The sequence below is a fragment of the Triturus cristatus genome, chromosome 5_1 (assembly GCF_964204655.1).
Source record: "Triturus cristatus chromosome 5_1, aTriCri1.1, whole genome shotgun sequence".
In the NCBI taxonomy this organism is placed as follows: Eukaryota; Metazoa; Chordata; class Amphibia; order Caudata; family Salamandridae; genus Triturus; species Triturus cristatus.
In genome coordinates, this window is record NC_140587.1 from 992,259,488 (window position 1) to 992,279,305 (window position 19,818).

A 19,818-nucleotide genomic window follows, 5' to 3' on the forward strand; every position below is an offset into this window, starting at 1 on the left:
CAATATAGCGCCTAAAAGCATAAAGCCCCAACCGTGGCTATTTGGTCATGCTGAACTGGGTCAAATTCAAAAGTTCAGGCTGACCGTGATGGAGTGCAGGTCGGATACAGTCCAAGATTAGTCCCGCTGAAGATTTACCATCTCGAGTTTCATGCCAAGAGTCCCGTTCGCATTGGAGAAAGTCCCTGGGAGTAAGGAGAGCGTCGCTGGCGGTGGTCGGTGTGGCGTGATGAGCAGGTCGGGTGTCATGGATAAGCAGGCTGGCACTTTGTGCTGGCGGTCTTCTGTGGGCGAACAATGCTTTCTGTGCGAGGAGATGGACTTGCAGCAGGTCCCGCTGATTTTCAGTGCAAGCAGCACAGTGTCCTTGCGAACGGGCCCCTTCACGATAATGAAGAGCCCAAAAACTTTACTTAAAGAGCTCAAGAGCCACACCAAGGGTCCAGGACCTGAGGGGCACCTCTCTGAGGTCAGGAACTCCTTGAAGACAGGTCCACAAGCTGCGGGGAGCCTGCTATGTCCCTGAGGCTCAGATTAGGAGGCCAGCGGACTAGCTCTTTAAAAATAACTCTGGGGTCATCAGTTCAAGATGGGTTCCAGGTCCAGTTCTTCCTCCCCAGGCAAGATGTCAGCAGGCAGCAGGTCAGCCCAACAGAGTTGGCAGTCCTTGTAGCAGCACTGCAGTCCTTCCTGGATAGCAGACTATCCAAAGGTCTAGAGGTGGACTTCAGTGGAGATGTCTGGGGTCCTTCTTTTATACACTGGTGCTTTGGTTCTGGAAGAAGGGAGGAGCTTCAAAACAGTGGCTGTGAGGTTCATGAATTCCCTACCTCCCCTGCCCTGGCTCCAAGTTGGCTGAAGTGGCAATGCAGAATCTTTAGGCCCTTTGTGTGAAGACAGGACACACCCTATTCAGGTGTAAGTGAGGCTGGGTCCAGCTCCTCCCTCCTATCCTGCCAGTGATGGCCCATTCAGTGACACCTAAGCTCCTATTCTGTGTGGCTGTCTAGGAGGAATTCACAAAGACAACTACCAACTAGACGCTGTTGTGATCCGAGATAGGCTGCAGGCACCAAATGGTTAAAAGTGGCATTTTCAGAACTGAAAATTAAAATCCCACTTCACCATAATTTTGGATTTTAAATTGTAATTACAGAGACACCAAACTTGAATGGGTTATCTTTTCCAATTTGGAATTTCCACTTATAAAATGTAATAAGGCAATGCTAATGTTAACCTATGGCAGCGATAGGCCTTGCAGTAGTGAAAAAAAGAATGTAACATAGGCTGACTGCAGTGGGGAGGGTTTAACCAGATGTTTAATAACCAACAGGCAGTTACTTGTGCCAGTACAAAAAAAAAATACTTTGTGCCATATTCCTCCCCACAGCATAAACCAACTGGAACAATGTATGTATCAAGAGAATGAGCTTGCTCAATTAGAACACTGCCCAAATTCAGTAACATCATAATGGCTCTTCCTAGTTCTCTACGTGGTTCATTCTGTCTGCATGTATAAGGTGGGTTGGTGACACAGCACAGATCTTTGGGGTAAGCTTTAAAGACCTTTGCCTTTATCTATGGCTTTTTTATGGGGTTCTACATTTCACATCAATACTGTTTCAGAGTTAGTTTTATTGTTGATGCCCTAAGTCATTACAGTTGCCAAAAGGATAATGCTACTTACCCAGTGTTCTGCATTCTATCCATCAACTGTTGTTTTTGCATTTGTCACCCCGAGTGGGACGGGTATGCCCAGACGTGGGTCCCATGCTCTCCATGCCACTGGAATCAAGCTATCCTGGCTGAAGAGGGGTGAAACCCCGAAACCGGTCCTAGGATGCTGGTTTCCAGTCCAGGGAGGACCTGGCTTGGCAGTTCGGGCTGGACTGTTCCCATGAGGCACAGGGTCAATACTGATTTGCATATGCCTGGGTTCAAACTGGAATGGCGTGGTGAGCAAAAAAACAATGGATTTAGGCCCAGATCTCGGTACTGGGGTAAATGTATGACATTGTTCTGCATTCTGTCCATCAACTGTTGTTTCTGCACTTACCCAGTAAGCATCTGTTTTTGGCATGTAGAGCTGTAGATTCACATGCTTTTCATACTCCTGCCATCTAGTGTTGGGTTTGGATGTTTGCAAGTTGTTTTTGTTTGAAAAAGTCTTTCCAGTCACGAGGTAGGTGACTCCTCCTTTCGGTGATAGCGCGTATGGGCATCGACTCCATTGTTAGATTGTTTTAGAGGGTGAGAATAGAGTAGTATGTGTAGAATAGAGCTGTCCATGCGTATGAATGTGAATTAAGAACTACAACTACTACAGGAGACAGGGGAGATGGGTGGGCGCATGTGAATCTAAAACTCTATATGCCAAGAACAGATGCTTACTAGGTGAGTAACATTATTCGTTCAAGGCATGTGGGCTGGACATGTTTTGCATAGACTATATAGCAGTAAACTCCCAAAGCGGTGGCTAACCTGTAGCAGCTGTAGTTGTTTGAAATAGAGTTTTAAGTACTGCTTGGCCTACATTTGCTGGTTGTCTTGCTAACACATCTACACAATAGTGTTTGGTGAAAGTGTGAGGTGTAGACCATGTTGCTTCCTTACAAATATCAGCTAACGGAATATTTCCCATGGCGGTCATATTAGCCCCTATTTTGCGAGTAGAATGTGCTCTAGGGGATACTAACAAAGTTCTCTTTGCTTTAACAGAACATGTTTGGATACATATTACAATCCATCTTGCAATACTGGACTTAGATATAGGATTGCCCTTGTGAGGTGGAGAAAAAGCAACAAATAGTTGCTTTGTTTTGTGTAAAAATCTTTGGTTCTTTCTATGTAGTAAAGTAAAGCACGTCTAACATCAAGTGTGTGTAGGCCTTGTTTTGCTACAGAACCAGGTTGAGGAAACACAGGTAACTCAACTGATTGATTGATATGAAAAGCATAAACTACTTTAGGGAGAAATTTAGGATTGGTGCGAAGAACCACTATCATTTTGAAGTTGAAAGAAAGGCTCTTGTATCGTTAATGCCTGAAGTTCACCAACTCTCCTTAGTGAAATTATCGCTATGAGGAAAGCAACTTTCCATGATAGGAATTGGCACTGACATTTGTGCATTGGTCGAAAAGGTGGACCCATTAGCCTTGTAAGAACTATGTTTAAGTTCCACTCTGGAGCAGGGGGAATTCTTGGTGGTATCACCCTTTTTAGTCCTTCCATGAAAGCTTTAATCACTGGTACTCTGAATAGAGATAAGTGTTGTCTATTTTGCAAGTATGAAGCTACGCTGCTAGATGTAAGCAAATGGATGTGTAAGCTAGTCCACATTGCTGTAAATGCAACAGATAAATGATGTTCCGTACAGAAGCATTAAGTGGATTGATATTGTTGTAGTTACAATAGACAACAAACCGTTTCCATTTTGCTGCATAACATGCTCTAGTAGTAGATCTTCTAGCCTCTTTGAGAATATTCAAACAGTCTGGTGGCAGTTGTAAATAACCAAATTCTATCACTTCAGGAGCCAAATTGCTAGGTTCAGTTCGCTGGGAACGGATGTCTGATTTATCCATGGCTCTGAGTGAGGAGACAAGGGGTGAGATGTAGGTTTTGATGTGGAACCACTGATAGTTCTAACAGGGTGGTATACCAAGGTTGACAAGCCCATGTGGGGGCTACTATGATCAGTGTGAGGGACGTTTGTCTGAGCTTTCGAACCAGTAATGGAATTAGTGGGGGAGGCGGAAATGCATAAGCAAATATCCCTGACCAATTCATACATAGAGCATTGCCCTTGGATGCTAGGTGTAGGAACCTGGATGTGAATCTTGGGCATTTTACGTTGTGTACTGTGGCAAACAGATCAATCTGTGGAAAACCCCATTTTTGAAAGTAGGGAAGAAGAACTTGGGATTGAAGTTCCCACTCGTGTAGTTGCTGCCTGTGTCTGCTGAGCAGGTCTGCAATCTGATTGTCTACTCCTGGAAGGTGTTTTGCTAGGAGATAAGATTTTGTGGTGAATTGCCATTCCAAATGCTTTGTGCAAGGCGCGACAGTTGGAGAGAGAGCGAGTCCATCCCTGTTTCTGTAGGCAGTACATTGCTGTCATGTTGTCTGTGCGAACTAAGACAGTCTTGCCTACAAGTTGGGTGAGAAAAGCTTTGAGTGCTAGGAACACTGCTAGAAGCTCCAGGTAGTTGATGTGGAAACGTTTGCGATTGTCCCACCACAGTCCCTGTTCTGTGTAATGTTGAAGATGGGCACCCCAACCTGTTAAGGATGCGTCTGTTGTCAGTATAGTCTGTGGAATAGGGTCTATGAAAGGCCACCCTTTTGCTAAGTTTTAAGGGTTCCAGCACTGCAGAGAGCGATGAGTGCGGCTGTCTACCAACACTAGATCGGATAATAGACCCTGAGACTGTTTCCACTGACTCGCTAGACATTCTTGCAGAGGACGCATGTGAAGCCTTGCATGAGGCATGATTGCAATGCAGGATGCCATCATTCCCAGCAGTTGCACGAAGACTCTCGCTGCTAATGATTTGTTGGGTTGGAATTGTAATAGTGTGTCCTGAATATTGTGTATTCTGGCTACATTGGGAGTGGCTAGAGCTTTGAGTGTGTTGAGGGAAGCTCCCAGATAAGATTGCACTTGTGGGGGGCACAAGTGAGACTTTTGTGCATTTACTGTAAAACCTAACTGGTGAAGTAGGTGCACTGTTGTCTGAGTGTGAGGAATACAGTTCTGGTAAGTGCTCGCTTTGACAAGCCAGTCGTTCAGGTAAGGGAAGACATGTATACATTGTCTTTTGAGATGAGCAGCTACTACTGCGAGACATTTGGTGAACATTCTGGGCGCCAAATGGAAGTACCTTGAACTGGTAAAGTTTGCCTGATATCACAAACCTGAGGTATTTGTAACGAGCGGGATGAATCGGAATATGAACGTAGGCGCCCTTTAGATCTAGAATAGACATAAAGTCGCCCTGCTGCAAAAGAGGAAGTACTTGTTGAAGAGTTACCATGTAAAAGTGTTCTGACAATATGTATTTGTTAAACTCTCTGAGATCTAGACTAGGTCTCAAGAAGCCGTCCTTTTTGGGAATGAGAAAGTAAAGGGAATAAACCCCTGACCCTTTGTACTGAAGTGTGATTGGTTCTATAGCTCCTTTGAGTAATAAAGATTGCACTTCTTGTTGAAGCAAGTGCTGGTGATCTGGTGATATTTTATAAGATCGAGGAGGAATGTTTGGAGGATTGCTGATAAGCTCCAGGCAATAAATATGTTGGATAATTCCAAGCACCCATTTGTTTGTTATTGATTTCCAAATGGGGAGAAAGTGTTGAAGTCTTCCTCCATCAGGTGTGGAATAGTCGGAGGGAAGTGTTGGGAAGTCACTGTTTGCTTGAGGAAGGGGAAGTGTGAGATGTGTTGTTTTTACCTCTCCCCCGGGACTGTTTCTTCTAAACCCGCCTCAGAAAAATCCACTTGTAAAAGAGGATTGGGAATTGCCTTTGTAGGCGGAAGTGTTCTGGTCAGTGCCTGTGGACTTGGACGCTCCCCTATAAAAAGAGCACTGAAAGGAACCTCGTTTGGAGGGAAATTGAAGCGCTCCCATAGATTTTGCTACATCTGTGTCCTTTTTCATTTTTTCGAGTGCTAGATCGACTTCTGGGCCAAAGAGATGTTTTTTATCAAAGGGTATAGCCAGGATGGATTGTTGGACTTCAGGTTTGAACCCTCATATGCGCAACCATGCGTGTCGTTGTAGTAAGATGCTAGTATTTACTTGTCTAGCTGCGGTGTCAGCTGGATCTAGAGTGCATCTGAAAGAGGCATTAGAAATTAGTTTGCCTTCCAGGACTAAATCCTGAGCCTTTGCCCCATGCTCCTCTGGGAGAAGCTGATGTAATTGTTCCATTTCGTCCCAGTGGGCTTTATCGTATCTTGCTAGTAAGCCCAGCATATTAGCAATACGCAATTGGTTCGCTGCCTGCGCAGCTACCCGTTTACCCAAAGCATCGCTAAGTTTAGATTCTTTATCTGGGGGAGGGGCATCCCCAGATGCTTGAGCGTTAGCTCTCTTTCTAGCATTTGATACCACTAAAGAATCAAGTGGTAACTGACCCTTAATAAAAATAGGATCTGTGGGGGAACATTTATATTTTTTGTCTACTCTAGGAGTAAGGACAGGATCTTTAAAAATATCGCCTGTGTGCCCTTTAGCATAGGCAGTGTCTGACTAGACTTATTTGATCCTAGATGTGTCAAAGAGGAAATCCCCCTCTAAAGACTCTTTATGTAGCCCTACTCCATGGTATTCTGCTGCTCTAGCAATAAGCTGTTGGTAAGGCAGATTGTCATCAGGTGGAGATGGCCTGGTAGGATAAAGATCTGCGTCTGTGTCCTGTGGAGGATCAGTTGTGTAGTCCGTCCAAGGATCTGGTAATTGTGCATCGTCAGTGTCACCTGTGTGAAAATGAGGTAGAGGAGACTGACTCGGTGTAATCTGTAATGGATCAAGTTGTGGTGGAGAGGGAGGAGGAGGAGACGAAGGAATTGTATGAAAAGGACTAGTACCTACACTTTTTTTTCTTGAGAGGAATTTTGCATGGGCTATCATCCTCAGAAAGCTTGTGCTTGGATGGTGTTTTAGCATGGATATGCCCTGTGTCATGGTGAATATACAGCTTTTTCTGTTTTGGACGCAGTTTAGGAGGTACAGAGTCTAAGTATGGATCCGGTAGTTTTGTAGGTAAGTCTTTGCTTTTCGGCACTGAAGCTTTCGGAGTTGAGCCGGAATGTACTTTCGGTGCCGACGGTTTCGACTCAGAGGGATGTTTCTTAATTTTCGGTGTCGAAGTTTCCGGTTCCGAAGGCTTCGGTTCGGAATCCATCTTGGATTGCGAGCTGGAAGATTTCGGCTCGGAAGTGGGTTTTGGCCGACTCACTCCTGAGCCGGAAGACTTTTCAGAGTGTTTTGGTGCCGAGCTATGAGACAGAGCTTTGGAAACCTCTTCTGGGTGCCGATCTTTGCCTTGAGGGGGAGGTGGTGCAGAAGGTGTCTTCGGTACTCACATCCCCTTGTCCCTGAGGCACATCATCGTCCTCGAGGTCGATCTGTAAGACTGATCTAGAGTCAGACGCAGCTGAAGCCATCTCCCCCTCTGCCGCCGATACCTTTTCTTTTTCTGAGTCTTCGCCGAAGATGTCCGGTGTAACATCCAGCCGCTGCATCTCTCGACGTCGAGCCCGACAATCACTGAGAGTTTTCTTTGACCTGAAGGAGCGGCACGTGTCACAGTCTTGCTCTTTGTGCTCGGGGGACAAGTTCAAATTACACACCGGGTGAGAGTCCGTACGCTGATATTTCGCGTGGCAAAGGGGACGAAATTTAAATGGATTCGTTCCATTGACGAGGAGCCAAACGGACGCGGATGGGCCGGAAGGTCACCCGCAGATCTTCCTGTAGAAATGTCAAAAGGTTTTTTGAAGTTCGAATCGAACCGCAAAAAGAGAAAACGTGTTTGAAAACAATACCATCATGGTAGAGAGAGTACGCAGCGAGGGGGAACCCGAGGAGCGATTCCAAAGCAGAGCGCAGCAATACCCGTCCGAACCCGATGGCAGAAAAAACAATCTAACAATGAAGTCGATGCCGATGCGCACTATCACCGAAAGGAGGAGTCACCTACCTCGTGACTGGAAAGACTTCTTCGAACAAAAACAACTTGCAAACATCCGGACCGAACACCAGATGGCAGGAGTATGCAAAGCATGTGATCTACAGTTCACATGCCTCGAACATATATTTCTGAACTTTAGTGAACAAGTGTCTTTTTAATATATATCCTGTAATGACTAACATTATTGTGGTTTCTTGTTCAATCAAGGCAGTGCACTAGCTAGACCCCGCAGTAAAAACATTCAAAATATTTTGCAGATTACAGAGTACACTTGCTAGAGCTATCCAAAAGTCCAACTTTTGTCCCTATGTATTACTGAAGCAACTATGTATGGCCCAGGATAGGATTATGTAAAGAGACAGCAAATTACCTTAGTTTCTAACACCTGGTGGCAAAGCAACTGGTCTGCATCAAAACACCAGAGAATCCTTAGTATTGACACAACCTTCTGCAATGGCTATGCATTTTAGAAAAAGCCCTTCACCCCCACCCATTATGTCAAAATGGAGGTAGGTTAGTCCAAACAAGTTACTCGCTGTGGTGTCTCTTGTGCTATTGGTCCTTGGTCTTTCTTCCTCCTAGCTCATATGATATCCTTGGTCACTGGCCAGGACACTACAGTTGTTTTTTCACACTACAAAATAAGTTAAAAAGCAAAGTAAGGTGCATGTATAATCCAACTACAAATAAGTTCCACTGTCTCTGTGGCAACCTGAAATTTCCAGAATCGCAATCTAAAAAGGTAGTCCGACACAGCGGGTACCAGAAGATGGGACATGCAGAGGAAAGGGGACTTAGGGCAACTAATGCAAATCTCACAATAATTAATTGTTTTAAAAAAATATATATATATTTTTACGTTCTGCTTTCTTCCTGCCGATACATAGGAAAACTTTACAGCATCCATGTATAAAAACAGCAAGACATCAGCAAGAACAAAGAACTTTGCTCGAACTGAGGGTAATGGGAAGAAAACCCAAACTAAAAGTAAACTCACACTTCAGCAGCAGAAAATCTCTGGAGGGTGTCACTGATGCTGTTTAGATTTAGGGAACAACAACAGCAAAATCTGCTTAGAATGAGGATTACACTTCTTTACAAGAGGAGGAGGCTGACTGAATGGCATGGGAAGAGCTATATTTCTATGTAGAAGTAACAATCTAAGCCTCAAATAGCAATGAAAAGCAAACACAAGGAGATGATGGACGGAGCGCTGAAACTTTTCAGACACTCACCCCAAGTCACAGATCTGGGTTGAATCCATCATCGTTCTTTAGCTCATTTCGCCACCCCAGTTCAGACACAGCTATATGCAAATCAGTCTTGACCCTGCGCCTCTTTGGAACAGTCCAGCCCGAACTGCCAAGCCATGTCTTCCCTGGACCGGAAACAAGCATCCTTGGACAAGTTTCGGGCCAACAGCCCTCATCAGACAGGCTAGCTAGAATCCAGTGGCAAAGTGAGCAAGGGACCCACGTCTGGGCATATCCTGCCAACTGAGGGCGAACAAAGCAAACACAAGGAGATGATGGACGGAGCGCTGAAACTTGAGTTTGCAAAACAAATGTATAGCCATAGATATGCAAGTCTCCAACAGAGACACAGTAAGAAAAAGAAAAAAAGGGTTTCCCAAACACCACTAGCTTATAAACGGTGTGCTCTTAAACAGAGATTTCCATTCATTGTTGAAAGATGAAGGACTGAATAAAGGTATTCTCCCAGCACCGCCCAGCAATCCACATGTGAGAGCAAGAGTTACCAAAATGTTTGTGGAAGAGAAAGGATTTCCCAGATACTTTCCAATTGTGATGAATAGTAGCTAATGCACCGGTCTCGTAAGCTAAGCAGGCAGAATATGCATCCAACTGTTGAATGCCCCCACCCCACAGAGTGAGAGACATAAAGGGAGCACATTAAAATCTTTTGATTGAGCACCCATCTGTAGAAGCTGCCTGCATGGCTTCAAACCTGTGGTGTCTGAAAAAATATGTCGGCCTTTGTGGACAGTGAATCCCTATAGTCTCTAAAACGAGGGTTAAAAAGTAGGATTTTTTCAATTAGACAGGTGGCTACTAAGGATCACATATACTCTTAGGAGGCAAGACACCTGAAAATTAACCATAAAAAGCTCATATTTGGGGTGGGGGGGGGGGCAACTCAAAGTTTCTACCAAAATGTGCCCTATTGGGTGCTTGGGAACTTGCTATCACAAATGTTTACTGTAAATCATATATGAAATGTCTCATGGGTCAAGTACATTCTTGTGCAGTGTCTCACACAAGAAAAATATTGAGGAACAGACTGAACGTCTAGCTATATGACCAAACCCTTCACATGGGGCAGGTAAAGCTCATGTAGCACTGTTCAGAAAATATACTTCCAACTGAATAGCCCTTGCTTTCTCCCCTAGATAAAACAAGAAGGCTTCAAGATTCACACAGCACTCACAAATACTGCAAGAGCTATGAAAGGGCACTAAAGTACTGGACAGTGAAAAGCTGAGGGAATTTGGTCTCAGTGTCATTGCTGCTATTAATTATGAGTTTTCTGACTTTATTGGTGGCTTTGTAATACAATGGTGGCTTGGTTAGAGTATGACACTTGTCCCCTTAAAGGCAGCATCTACGTCACAAGAGTTCCACACATCTGGCCCTTTAGAGATCTTAGCTCTGTCTGTATATTTCAAAATCATGTATCCTTGATTTAGCAAAAGGTTGTTTTCTTCTGTCACATCCCTGGTTATTCGGTCTTTTTTGCCAATTACTTTAGCTTCCCCCCCACAAGACAGGACATTCTTTTATTTGTTCTTCCTTATTTGATTGTACAATAACTTTTTATTAGGGTCTCAACCTGCTTCAACCCATGTTGAAGCTCGTTGTAGTATTCTCTGGAATACTGTGTTGGAATTCTCTTCTGGACTTGACACTGTTAGACTTGGCCTTTTCTGCAGGGCCATCCCCAAACGTTTTGCCTTCACTCTCCTGCCTTCTGAATCCATTTTTGTTGGTGATTAGGACTCTGCGCACTTTACCACTGCTAACCAGTGCTAAAGTGCTTGTGCTCTCTCCCTTAAACATGGTAAAATTGCCTTACACCCAAAAGGCACATTTAATTTATAGTTGTGGCATATTTAGGTTTTGTATGCACATCGCTTGTGCTATGCTTGTGAAATTTACGTTTTTTAATAAATTATTAAAAGGGACTGCAACCATTTACCTAATCTCCTCACTTTATAATACCACTAGTGATGGCACAATATATTGCCTTTTTGTACTTAAACAAGTCATAACACTAACAGACTTTCTGTAACTTATATTGTACAACTACTCTGCAAGCTACAACTTACATCAAAAAAGCTTATTATTAATTACATAGGTAAAGCCTAATGCATTTACCAATGCTTGTTCTGTGTGGGGCTGGTTTGAACATTTTTGCTCTGGCTGATTTTGGTGTCCAGTTCGGCCCTGGCCTCAAAGTGCAATTATGCAAAAGTGGAATATTTTGACAACGGTTGTGGGACAACATCGAAAAGAGGTTAATCAGTGAAGGCCCAAATATATCCAAGCAAATGTAAAGGAAGCTGGAACTACTAAGAAATATCATGCAGTTATAGTGACCGCTCAGCCCTCCACAGGGCTTGGTCGCCCCACTCACTGCTGCCGCTCCTGCCTGCCTTTGCTGCCTCCTGCCTGCAGATTCCTTCGCTCGCTGCCCGCTGCTCCTGGGAATTTCCCGCTGCTCCTGGGAATTTCCCGCTGCCCGCTGCTTCTTGGAATTTCCCGCCGCTGCCTCCCTGCGGCCCCGCCCCCCTGTGATTCCATTCGCCGCCCCGCTCCCGTCACCCAGCTGCTCCTCCCGCCCGGCTCCTTACTTAAGGGGACCGTAGAGGACCACAGAGTGTGACCGCTCAGCCCTCCACAGGGCTTGGTCGCCCCACTCACTGCTGCCGCTCCTGCCTGCCTTTGCTGCCTCCTGCCTGCAGATTCCTTCGCTCGCTGCCCGCTGCTCCTGGGAATTTCCCACTGCTCCTGGGAATTTCCCGCTGCTTCTTGGAATTTCCCGCCACTGCCTCCCTGCGGCCCCGCCCCCCTGTGATTCCATTCGCCGCCCCACTCCCGCCACCCAGCTGCTCCTCCCTCCCGGCTCCTTACTTATGACGCCCCCAGAGCGACCGCGCAGCGGGAGCGCCGATTGAGCGCCGAAGGTGCGCCAAAGGTAAGCCCGTCTGCACCCGTCCGCGCCTGGACCGCGCCCAGCGCCAGACCCCCTGGTCCTCGCCCTCGCCAGCACACCCTGCACATCTACGACGCCAAAACCCTCCACGCACTCAACGCCGGCAGAAACACCGCCTGCTACCGAGACGCACCCACGGACCCTTCACCTGCCTGACCTGCCGCTTCACCGGCCTCCGACCCAACACCGCACCTGCTAAACCGAGCCCCAGCAACAAACACCTGATGTGCATCCTGCTCAACACCCGCTCCGTTCACAGGCATGCCGTCGAACTCTGGAACCTCCTCGACTCGACAGCACCAGACATCGCCTTCCTGATGGAAACCTGGATGAACCCCTCCTCAGCGCCCGACGTCGCCATCGCCGTCCCGGAAGGCTACAAAGTCACCAGGAAGGACCGCGTCAACCAGACAGGAGGAGGCATCCACATCACGACCAACTCCGATGACACCTTCACCTCCGCCGAACCCCTCCACTTGCAGATACAAACCGACCACAAGACCACGCTCAGAGGCACCCTCGTCTACAGACCACCAGGACCACGCACACAGTTCAGCGAAGACATCACAGACTTCGTCAGCCCGCACGCCATCAATTCCACCGACTACATCCTCCTGGGGGACCTCAACTTCCACCTGGAGGACAACAAGGACCGCAACACCACTGCTCTGCTGGACAACCTGGCCAACCTCGGACTCAAGCAACTGGTAACCACCCCCACCCACTACGCCGGCCACACACTTGACCCAGTCTTCTCATCCAGCAAATACGTCACCTTCAGCCACTCCACCAATCTCCAGTGGACTGACCACAGCTGCGTCCACTTCAGCTTCAGTAAAACGACGACCCACCACCACCCTCAACAAGCCCCCCGCAGGAGCTGGAACAAGATCACCGGCGACCAGGTCACCACGTTCCTCAGCCAGAACCCCCCCACCAGCTCAACAGACCCCAACGAAGCCGCCAACAACCTCACACAGTGGATCACCAACTGCGCAGACGCCCTCGCACCACTGAAAAAGAACCACCCCAGCAGACGCGGCAGCAAGAAAGCCTCCTGGTTCACCGACGAGCTCATCACCTCCAAGAAGAACTGCCGCTCCCTGGAGAACACCTGGTGCACCAACCAGACCACAGACAACATGACGGCCCTCAAACACGCCACCCGCAAACACCACCAACTGATCCACGCCACAAAGAAGACAGCCTTCAAGGAACGACTGGACAACAACACCCACAACAGCAAGGAACTCTTCAGCATCGTCAAAGAGCTCACCAACCCCGACGCCGGAAACAATGACATCACTCCCTCGCAAGACCTCTACGGCTCCGTCGTAGCCTTCTTCCATGACAAGATCGCCAACATTCACAACAGCTTCGGCCCACCAACCACCAACCCCACCACCGAACCGATGCCCCCCACCGCCACCCTCCGCACTTGGACCCCAGTCAGCACCGAAGACACAACACGCACAATGAACACCATCCACTCCGGATCCCCTACGGACCCCTGCCCACACCACATCTTCAACACGGCCGACCACATCATCGCACCCCACCTCCGCGACATCATCAACGCCTCCTTCAACACCGCCACCTTCCCGGAGTGATGGAAACACGCCGAGATCAGTGCCCTGCTGAAGAAACCAACTGCAGACCCCTCCGACCTCAAGAACTACCGCCCCATCTCGCTCCTCCCGTTTCCTGCCAAAGTCATCGAGAAGACCGTCAACAGACAGCTAGCCGCCTTCCTCGAGACCAACGGATCCCTCGACCACTCGCAATCCGGCTTCTGAGCCAACCACAGCACCGAGACCGCCCTCATCGCAGCCACTCATGACATCGAACCCTGCTCGACAACGGGGAAACAGCGGCCCTCATCCTCCTAGACCTCTCCGCAGCATTCGATACTGTCTGCCACCGCACCCTGGTGCACCGCCTCCGCAACATCGGAATCCAAGAGAAGGCCCTGGAGTGGATCATCTCATTCCTCACCGGAAGAACCCAGAGAGTTCGCCTCCCCCCGTTCAGATCCGAGGCCACCGAAGTCATCTGCGGCATACCACAAGGATCATCGGTTAAGACGCCACGGGAAGCACGGACCTAGATGGACGCAGCGCGCCCTTCGGCTGGAAACGAGATACACAAATGAATTCCGTTCCCATCCTTTTAAATAGGAGGCCCGAAACACTGCAGAATTGACTGATGCCACGACTGCAGCGCGACAGCCTGTGTAAATATACCTGACAGGACTGCATACATGGTAATTGATTGACCGGGATACATTATCTATGGTAAATTATCACCTGGATACACATTAGATACAGAGTCAAGTCAAGGACCACGCCAGGTTGCTCTTATCCCCCCTGTTGTCCTGAAGAAGACCCGCACGGTCAAGGTCTCAAAATACCTCTGTACCCCTAGACGGGTCGAAACGTCGACATCTCTCTTGTCGTCAAGCCTGGTACACGCAATCCCTCAAACGTGCTACAAATTGAATTAAATTCTGTGCATGAAATACTTAAACTCATTGGTGATATCTCTGAACGTGACCAGGACATTTCAAACGGTGAATCATAACCGTGTACTTTGTAAAGGATTTTAATAATTGTTCTATTGTCCTTCAAATCTATCTTTTCTACACACTCACTTCTTATCACTTCTGTTCTATGCACGTTCCTTCTGGAGCAACCATGTGTCATATATTATAGAATCTATGGTTTTTTGTAAATAAATATGATGAATTAAGTATTGGATGTTGCATCGCTTCATGTTAGAATGTTATATTGAATATTTTGAGCTATCCTGAATTCTTTTGCTATCTAGCTCTAAATTTTGAAAAGACATAACTGGATGTGATTATTGCATTTTGGTAATAATTGAGTTAGGACCATTGTTTTTTGTATTGGGTCTGAGCCAACCACAGCACGGAGACCGCCCTCATCACAGCCACAGACGACATCAGATCCCTAATGGACAACGGGGAAACTGCGGCCCTCATCCTCCTGGACCTCTCCGCAGTGTTCGACACTGTCTGCCACCGCACCCTGGTACAGCGCCTGAACAACACCGGCATCCAGGAGAAGGCCCTGGAGTGGATCACCTCATTCCTCGCCGGAAGAACCCAAAGAGTCCGCCTCCCCCCGTTCCGGTCAGTGGCCACCGAAGTCATCTGCGGCGATCCACAAGGGTCATCGCTCAGCCCAACCCTCTTCAACGTCTACATGAGCCCCCTCGCAACCATCGCACGTCAACACAACCTCAAGATCCTCACCTACGCCAATGACACCCAGCTGATCCTCTCCCTCACCAGCGACCCGGACGCCGCCAGAGCCAGCCTACACGAAGGGATGAAAGACGTCGCCGAATGGATGAAGAACAGCCGCCTGAAACTGAACTCAGACAAGACGGAGGTCCTCATCCTGGGATCATCACCCTCCGCCTGGGACGACTCCTGGTGGCCCCCCGCCCTGGGAGCCACCCCCAAGCCAACGGACCAACCTAGGCTTCATCCTGGACTCCTCCCTCTCGATGACCAGACAAGTCAACGCCGTCTCGTCTTCATGCTTCAACACCCTGCGCATGCTCCGAAAGATCTTCCGGTGGATCCCCACCGAGACCAGGAAGACGGTCACCCAGGCCCTCGTCACCAGTCGGCTGGACTACGGGAACGCCCTCTACGCCGGCACCGCCGCCAAACTCCCGAAGAAACTCCAACGGATCCAGAACGCCACAGCACGACTCATCCTGGACATCCCCCGACACAGCCACATCTCCGGACACCTGAGAGACCTGCACTGGCTCCCCGTCAACAAAAGAATCACGTTCCGACTCCTCACCCACGCACACAAGGCACTCCACGACCTGGGCCCCAAGTTCCTCAACAGCCGCCTGACCTTCCACAAGCCCACCCGCCAGCTCCGCTCCGCCAGCCTCGCTCTCGCCACCGTCCCCCGCATCTGCAGAGCCACCGCCGGAGGAAGATCCTTCTCCTACCTGGCAGCCAAGACATGGAACTCCCTCCCCATCCACCTCCGGACAACGCAAGACCATCTCGCCTTCAGGAAGCAACTCAAGACCTGGCTGTTCGAGCAGTAGCGTTCCCCCCGCCCCCCCCCCCCACCCCCCAGCACCTTGAGACCCTCCGGGTGAGCAGTGCGCTATACAAATGCCTATGATTGATTGATTGATAGTTATTGGGCCCAGCTCCCTTTCACTCGCTACAAAATCTATATGCCAACTTACTTGAATAAGTAATCTTTGTCATGATGCCGACAGCCAAAAAACAACCAAGTGTTCCCGAAGTTCCAATCCATATGCTGCTCTCTGAGCTTTGATCTGTCGAAAAACATAAAAGACTGTGTAGTCAGTTATACATGAAAGCCTAAACCACCATACACATGCACACACCTACTGGAGAAGTGCATGCAAAAAGACATTTGCGCAGGAAAACCGAACAATCGCAACTTTATCAGTAAATATCAGTTCTTCGTGTCCTAGGCTCATAAAAGTCTGATGCTCTCTGCATTAGCAATATGCTGAATCACGTGTCATAAATAACCAATTTATTAAACTGTGAGAGAGCATAAGAAATGATTTTTTGGCATTTCTTTCACATTCAGGAGAGGTTTATTACACCTGTGTAAGTTACTCCAGATCCCAAAAGGGTTTAACACGTAAATGCACAGGATATACGACAATGTGATTGTTTTAGGCATAACTATACCACCCAGTTGAAGTTTTCCATATATGTTGACCCAGTGGCAGGCTCCCCAGCTGTGTTAGAGTGCTCATGGAAATTAAACCAAAACCGGTGAACGCTCCATTTGTCTGAAATAGGCACGATTTACAAACAAGCACTTGCAATGCAATCGGTCTCGCATTTGTTTGAGATAGAGCGTTTGGCATTGTAAATGGCAATGTTTTTTCCTATGTCTTATGGAATGTATGAATGTGGTGTGTAGCAGAATTATGTGGGTTGGATTGGATGAGTTATTTGTGTAACAGTGTGGCATGGAACTGTATGTTGTGCAGTGAATTTGTGTAGTGGAATTGTGTGGCGTCGTGTGATGTGGAATTATATGGGTAGTAATTATGTGGTATTGAGTGTACTGGAATTATGTGGAGTGGAATTGTGTGTTATAGTGTGTAATTATGTGGAATGGTAGTTTGTGTTGTGGAATGGAATGTAGTAGAGTTTAATTATGTGGTGTGCTGTTGAATTTTGTGGCATGATTTGTAATTGTGTGTTGTGGATTGGATGCATGTGGTGTGTTGTGTAATTGTGTTGTTAAGTTGAATTATGAGGCTTTGTGATGAATTATGTGGTGTGGATTGGCAATATGGGGTGTTGAAGTGTGTGATGTGTAACTGTGTGAAAAGCTTTGCTTTTTAGGTAATACAAAAGAAATTGGTTCCAGATGTGTGTTTGTGGGGGTTTGTACAAATATTAAAATGTGCATAAATTGTGGTTTTTGGGTGTATAAAGGATATGCAGGTAATTACACACAATACATATATTCCAAATTCACTGCAAAAATTGTGATAGCGAAATACTCCATATTGAAAACCCAGCTTTGGAAATAAGCCTAATTTATTATTGAAAATGCTGGCGAGGCTCCTAAGTGAATTCATTATTAGATATGACATGCTGAGAACATACAACCAGACCCAGCGAGACTTCCCCCAGTTTGTATTTCGAAATAAAAAGATTGTGTGTCCCCTAGGTACTCAAATGTTCAAGTTGCCAATGCTCTTCACATAATAGCAACAGTTGTACATGGATGTGCTGTAAATCGCCACAAGATGGCATTCTAGTAGACAAATACATTACAAATGCAAAGTGTGTGTGCATGCACGTATATCGAGTTTTCAAAGAATTGGGATTACAATCCATGTGGACTAAAACACAGTAAAAACAAACAAGCATTGGCATAGCCAATAAGTCTCGCCTTTGGGACATTATGTGTTTAGCCTGAATTTTTGGCTATGTTGTAGAGCATTGTGGCTGCTATGCATTATGTTGAAAAGTTATAATAAAAAGTGTTAAGCATTTTTGTGACCTTTATACAAGCGAAGATGATATTATATATAATTTGAAAACCTTATTAAAAAAAGATTTTAAATAAAAAATGTCTTCTAGATTTTTTGTAGTTGCATGTGGTGTGTAATTATGTGGCACTCAGTGGTATTATTTGGAGTGTATGTTGCATTGAGTGCAGTGTAGTTATGTTGTATATAATTATGTGGCACTGAGTGGTATTGTGTGGAGTGTATGTTGTATTTAGTAGGAACAGAGGGAGTTTTCTGGCATGGATACAGGAGGTCATGTTAATGAAAGAAGGGGGAAGAAAAATGTGGCCATGGGGTTGAGGGGAGGGAAGTCTCCAGATAATGTGCATACATCCTTTTTAAAGTTGTGACTTGGCTGAAATGACAGGCTAGGATGCTCAGTGTTGTTTTAGGAACGCATGTTTATATATTGTGCGTTAATTTTTTTGTTTTATTGGAATGTAGCAATGTGCGTTACTGCAGACACCGGCTCAAATTAAGCCCCCTGCAGGAGTGACGCTGGTCTGCTTTCTGTTAACATGCCCATGTGCGTATTGAAAGACAGCTGTTTAAATTAACCCACCGCATGGGTCTATATTACGCGCCTGGTTTTGAGGGTGAAAACTGGTTGAGTACAATATAAAGGGAGTGGGGAGATACAATTAACAGTTAATTACAGCAGCAGGAGAGGCAAATGTATAGATAAATGTAGGCACGTGCTGATATTCAAATTGAAAAGGCCAGCGATGTAATCAGTTGCTATGTTTTAGATGCAGTTTGGGAATGAAACTTTAAAAGTGCAGCTCCTTTGTGCCTTCAGCGCTAAACGAGCATCGATTTTTCTGCTGTTGAATAAACATACAGCACGCAGTGGTAGTAGAGATAAAAAGCGGAAAGGGTGGTGTAGAGACCTCGGAGCACGAAGGTATGGGCTAAAAGAAAAGGAGGGTGAGCACATGGAGAGGGGATAAAACATACAAGGGGAGCCTGAACTTTCCCGTGGTCGGTTAATTAAGGAGTTTAAAAAACCACAGAATGCATAATCCAGTACCAACAATTAGCATCCTGCAAAACGAATTCACCCCTGCTTTCCCGCGTTTCTGTGCTAACAGTGCCCTACAGTGACAATGTATTGTTACAAAATTGTAACCAATATATATATATATATATATATATATATATATATATACACTGAAAAAAACCATAGGTTTCACACACGTTATAGTTAGGAATTAGCATTTAAAAAACCTTGCAAATTCACTTAAAAAACCATAGGTTTCACACGTTATAGTTAGGTGGATATTTCACTCGTAAAAAACCAATGAAATTCCCCTGTTATAGTTAGTTCAGATAACTATAACTTGCGCGCCCGCAATCCACTGCTCATGACGTCACATATTACATCACTCATGACATGGTCAGTGGCATCACTCATGACATCACTGATGACATCATCCTTGTGATAGAGTGGCGGTCGCGCGAGTTATAGTTATCTGAACTAACTATAACGGGGGAATTTCATTGGTTTTTTACGAGTGAAATATCCCCCTAACTATAACATGTGTGAAACCTATGGTTTTTTTAAGTGAATTTGCAAGGTTTTTTAAATGCTAATTCCTAACTATAACGTGTGTGAAACCTATGGTTTTTTCAGTGAATTTGTACGGTTTTTTAAATGCTAATTTATTTATGTATTATTATTTTTTTTATATATTTATTTTACAATAAACTACGTATTAAATTTTTATTTTTTTATTTTTTTTATTTTCACGGTGCGTGCACCCTGCGCGCGTATAGATATTGATATGCTTTTAAATGCTATTTTCTCAGGATAT

The 19,818-nt window shown here is 46.2% G+C and overlaps 1 protein-coding gene across 2 annotated transcripts in view; it reads right to left on the reverse strand.

Annotated features, from left to right (window-relative positions):
• MTRR (5-methyltetrahydrofolate-homocysteine methyltransferase reductase) overlaps positions 1-19,818 on the reverse strand; it is a 399,747-nt gene that overhangs the window by 33,316 nt on the left and 346,613 nt on the right. For both annotated transcript variants that reach the window (XM_085606098.1, XM_085606097.1), the window contains one exon: positions 16,178-16,270. In XM_085606098.1, coding sequence (XP_085462224.1) covers positions 16,178-16,270 — 93 coding nt within the window. The remainder of the gene's footprint in view (positions 1-16,177; positions 16,271-19,818) is intronic.